The 4,811-nt window shown below is 42.7% G+C and overlaps 1 protein-coding gene and 1 pseudogene across 1 annotated transcript; both read right to left on the bottom strand.

Annotated features, from left to right (window-relative positions):
• Positions 1-326: 326 nt before the first annotated feature.
• On the bottom strand, positions 327-1,094 carry LOC112704904 (uncharacterized). The gene has a single exon (XM_025755765.1). The coding sequence runs from the start codon at positions 1,092-1,094 to the stop codon at positions 327-329; it is 768 nt and encodes a 255-aa protein (XP_025611550.1).
• Positions 1,095-3,430: 2,336 nt separating this feature from the next.
• LOC112708306 (uncharacterized) lies at positions 3,431-4,576 on the bottom strand (annotated as a pseudogene).
• Between the last annotated feature and the right edge of the window lie 235 nt (positions 4,577-4,811).

The raw sequence follows: 4,811 nt of genomic DNA, 5'->3' as shown, positions 1-4,811 counted from the left end.
GAATGGGAGGTGTGAAACCCATCCGATACACACTAAAGACCGAACTAAGACGATACACCTGGTGGACGTAAGGCTCCCATGTAAACCGTGAGTAGGCACAGCATGCTAGTGCGTGGGGACACGGGAAATGAAGTGTCTGGAAGTAACCGCAGTTACATGTCTGAGACTTTGTAGCTACCCAGTGAGAAAGAACCAGTATGAGTCGTCTTTGCGATGGTGAACTCGGAGTTCTCCCTGTCATACAAAGTCACCGTGAAGCACCTAGCCGTCTTCAAGTTGGCCTCTATACACTTCACCAAGTGCTGACTAAATTGTTGTCCGGTTTCCTACTGCGCCTCAGCCTCTCTCCCTTTGCGAACAAATAATTTGGCCAACCTTCCGTATGTTGCCTTCACAAGCGAGCACACAGGAAGGTTTCTGACACCCTTAAGGATTGAGCTCACACACTCAGAGATATTCATCGTCATGTGTCCGAATCTACGCCCCTCATCACAATGCTGTGTCCACAATGAATACTCAATTCGGTTCGCCCATTCACACATCGCCGGGTCTTCAGACATCAGAATATCAAACCAGTAATGGAACTCGACCTCGGTCTTAGCGTACGCTGCATTCACAAGTAGCCTCCTTGCGTCTTTGCCCTTGAAGGTTAGGGCAAAATTTGCCGCTACATGTCGAATGCAGAATGCCCAGTATGTAGACGGAGGTAACCATCCTCCGTCAGGAGCCTCAAGCGCGGTCTTGATGCCGTTATGCCTGTCCGATATAACCAGTAGACCCGACTGCGGTGTCACATGCTCACACAGGTGGGAGAGAAAGAAGGCCCACGACTCAGCATTCTCACCCTTGACTAATGCGAATGCCACAGGGAGTATGTTGGAGTTCCCGTCCTGTGCAATTGCGACAAGCAACGTTTCCCCATACTTGCCATAGAGATGGGTGTCATCAATACTAACTAGGAGCTTGCAATGACGGAATGCCTCGATCCACGGTGGAAACGTCCAGAATAGTATGTGAAAATAAGTTTGAGACTCGTCCAGCTGTGCACCAACACGAACAGGACTCGTCCTAAGGACTGCAACAGTACCAGGCATCGTCAACTGGACTCCTAACACCCACCTTGGGAGCTCGTTGTACGACTCATCCCAGTCACCATAGATGAGGGCAACAACCTTCTGCTTGGCCAACTAGATCCTCCTATACGTCGGCATAAACCCAAAGTGTGCGGCGGTGGCATTTAGGAGTACCTTGATGCTGACGGATGCATCAGCCCTAACTATTGGCATAATGAACGCCGATATCACATGGTAATCCAAACTCCTGTGGTTGCTGGAGATGGAGGTGGCGAGACACGTATGCGGTCCGTTGTAGTGTTTGACTTCTCAAAGGCCCTTGCGCTATCGGAGACTCAGGCGAATCAACCAGGTGCACCCATTCCCGAACTCAGAACACTTGTCCACATACCGGCGATAGTCAGACTCCACGACCTTGTACTGTACCCCTCGACGGATGCTGTAAGTCTTCACACTTAACAGGGCCTCATCTTTATCCTGAAATTGCTGACCAACCTGAAACTCTTTCAGACCTGCAGACCCTTCGCCATCTCTAGAGCCAAATCCAGCCGGCTGCCCAGGAACCCCCTCCTGCCTCATGGCATCCAAGTCCAAAGAGGAAAAATGTGGAGGGTACTGCTGTGTGCCAGAGCTAGAACCACTGCCCGCCCCAGCAGGCTCACTTGCTCCGACATCATTGCCACTGTCATCAGCAATCATATCCGGCTCGACATCATCGTCATCTGGGTCATCCAAAAATCCATCTCCAACCCCAGCCGGTGCAGCACACTGTAAAGAGGTTTGTAGAAATTCTCCTGTTTCGACCTCGTCGCCTACACTGCCGTTGAGATCAACAGCGAACGAAGGGGAGGCAACAGGTTGGACGGGTGGCTCGTACGCAGGGACGGAGGAAGAAGCAACGGCAGGTCGGGAGCTAGAACCGGCTACCGTGGCGAAAGTGGTGCTATGCCGGTTCGAACCCCCCGAGCTGGATACCACGTCAACCAACTTTGCCAACAGTTCTGGTGTTCTCACCTCTGGAAACTGCCGGCGATAATGAAACATGACCTGCAAGTCCTCATCACTCCCGATCGTGAAACAATCATACTTAACGGTTTCCTGGAGCATCGTGATTGGAATGCGATAGAAAACTTCTTAACCCGTTTCACACCTTCTAGACCAAGTTTCAGCAGTACAGAGCTAACAAGGTCCTCATACCTCGTCGTAGGCCTGACGATCATACACAGAGGATCCTTATCAGTGAACTTCACACCGGAACGAGTTTTCCTCTTAATGGATCCTCTGTGGTGAACCAACACTACGAAACTCTCCTCAGTAGTCATCTCACCCCTCTAATGAGAGCAACTTACGTTCACACCAAATATATACATGTCTGGTCCTAACTAATTCGAACCAAGCTGCTACGAATTATTAATTACTAATTCGAACCAACTTGGTTCGAATTACTTTGGAAATCTTACACTATATAATTCGAACTCATCTAGTTCGAATTATGTATGTTTTGAGTTTGAACCAACCTGATTCGAATTATTGTGAATTTTGCTGAGTAATTCGAGCTGATTCGGTTCAATTTATATACAAATGCAATTCGAATTGTATAGAGAAGTGCTTTGGTTGATTGATGAATCATTTTTCAACTTGGCGCATTCACATAATATCTGTCTATCCTTGGCTTATATATATTTTTTGCCCATTTAAATAAATTTAATAACGATAAATATATCTTTTCATTCTCATAAGATATATTCTGTGTGTGTTAGTGTGTATGTGCATATATAGGTTAATATTATTTTAAGAATATTATTTTAATATGTTAATTAAGATTTATCCAAAAAAATGATATCAATTAAGAAATTAAGATTAGTATATATTTTTAGTATTTTGATTTTTTTTAGGTTTTAGCTTAAATTAATAAAAAATAGGTAAATAATTATATTTTTAATATATCACATCATACAAGAGTTTCTTTTAAAATTAAAATATGATTTTATATGAGTAAACTTTTATAATAGTTCTTGAAATTCATGAGATTATCTAATTTAGTCTTTGAGATTACAATGTCATTATAGTAGTCCCTCAAATTGAGCTTCGAAAACTATAATGATTTTTGGGCATCTTTCTGGTAGTGACTCAATTGTTCAGTACTAACGTCGTGCCACGTTTGGAGTGTGCAACGGCTAGTTTAGCTAGCGATTGCAATTCGGATCCAATTTAGTTCTCTCTTTCTATTGAATCTTAACATTCTTTGATTCCTCCCAAATCTTATGAATGTTACCTCCTCCTCCTCCTCCTCCTCCTCCTCCTCCTCCTCCTCTTTTTCTTGTGATGCTTTTTCTTTTTCTTCTTCGTATCAATGATTAATACTCCATTGGTATCATGCCACCTAACATATTGTTCTCTCATGACAATGCCAAAAGTTGAGGCATCCACACCATAAACCATAGCAAAGTACCCCTAAGTTTGTTGTTGCTTATATCTATCGCGATCAATCCACTCTTTTCAAATCCTGCAAAATTTTTTTCTATTAAAAAAACTCGTTAAAAAATAACGTTAATTGCTGCAACGATGGAAGCTCGAAAAGAGCGAAAAAAATTGTCCCACTCAGCTTATTCGAAGTCAAATCCAATTGGTCGATTTTTCAACACTACTAGTTTTAGTACTCTACTCAACTTATTGTTCCTCATCGAAATACGAACCAAAAAAGCTGACAACCAGGTTGAAAATTCTTTGATTAGAAAATTGTCACTAGCGTCGAAGTAATTAAGGCAGTTTAGGAGACCCAAGTATTTGGGAACTGAACCCTGGAGTTTGTTGGATTGAAGCTCCAACCTCTTCAAGTTCTTGAGGCCGTTGAAGGTGGATGGATAGCTTCGATGAAGTGGTTGTGATTGAAGCGAAGCTCTTCGAGAGTGAAGAGTGAGCCAATGGAGGAGGGTAGTATGGCGTCAGAGAAGGAGTTACCAAAGAAGGTGAGTCGGTACAAGCGAGTCAAGTTGGATAGGGAGTTGGGAATGTTGCCAAAGAAAAAGTTGTTAGAGAGATTCAGAGCTTGGAGGTAGGGAAGAAGATTCCAAGTTGGAGTAGCCGACCTAGTCAAGAGCGAGTTTGGTAACTCAGCTGAATTTGGAAATGTTGGAGTTGCACTTGAAGCCGCATGTGAATTTCTGAGTGAAGAGATTATCGCACGGGTCGAGATGAAGTCCCATGAACTTAAGCAGGAGCCGGGAATCACAGAACTTGGGTGAATTCTATTCTTAAAATCTTTCAAAAACTGTGTGTCACTTCAATGAGTCTTTGATTTTACTCCCAACGATAATAATAGTAGAGAAATTTGGCGGAGACACCAACTCTTTTCAGTGGTAGGATTGGTGATGGTGATGACAAAAAATACATGGAGATGCATCTCTGCTAATTATTATATTTTTTGTTTGATGGCTAATAATTGTGTTGTGTATGCTTGATGCTAATTATGAAAATTAGCACTGCTTAATGATAAAATAATACTAAAAGGTGGTTTGTCAAATATTTGTAAGGTAGAAAAAACTAGAGACAAAGGTGGCTGGTTGAGATTAGAGAATTAAATATAATATTAATCATTGATATAGAAATGGGTAACGTTCACAAGATTCGAGAGGGACCAAAGAATGTTAGTGTTAAATAGAAAAAGAAGGATCAAATTGAGTCTAAATTGTAATCTTGCCAGCTAAACTAATCGTTGCACACTTTAATATGGCATAG

Source organism: Arachis hypogaea, chromosome 8, assembly GCF_003086295.3.
Source record: "Arachis hypogaea cultivar Tifrunner chromosome 8, arahy.Tifrunner.gnm2.J5K5, whole genome shotgun sequence".
Classification (NCBI taxonomy): Eukaryota; Viridiplantae; Streptophyta; class Magnoliopsida; order Fabales; family Fabaceae; genus Arachis; species Arachis hypogaea.
Note: the sequence above shows the minus strand (reverse complement) of the source record. Positions and strands in the feature narration are given on the sequence as shown.

Bases quoted from the DNA above. Each gene is read 5' to 3' on its own strand.
- LOC112704904 (XM_025755765.1), bottom strand. From the start codon at position 1,094: ATGCCTGGTACTGTTGCAGTCCTTAGGACGAGTCCTGTTCGTGTTGGT.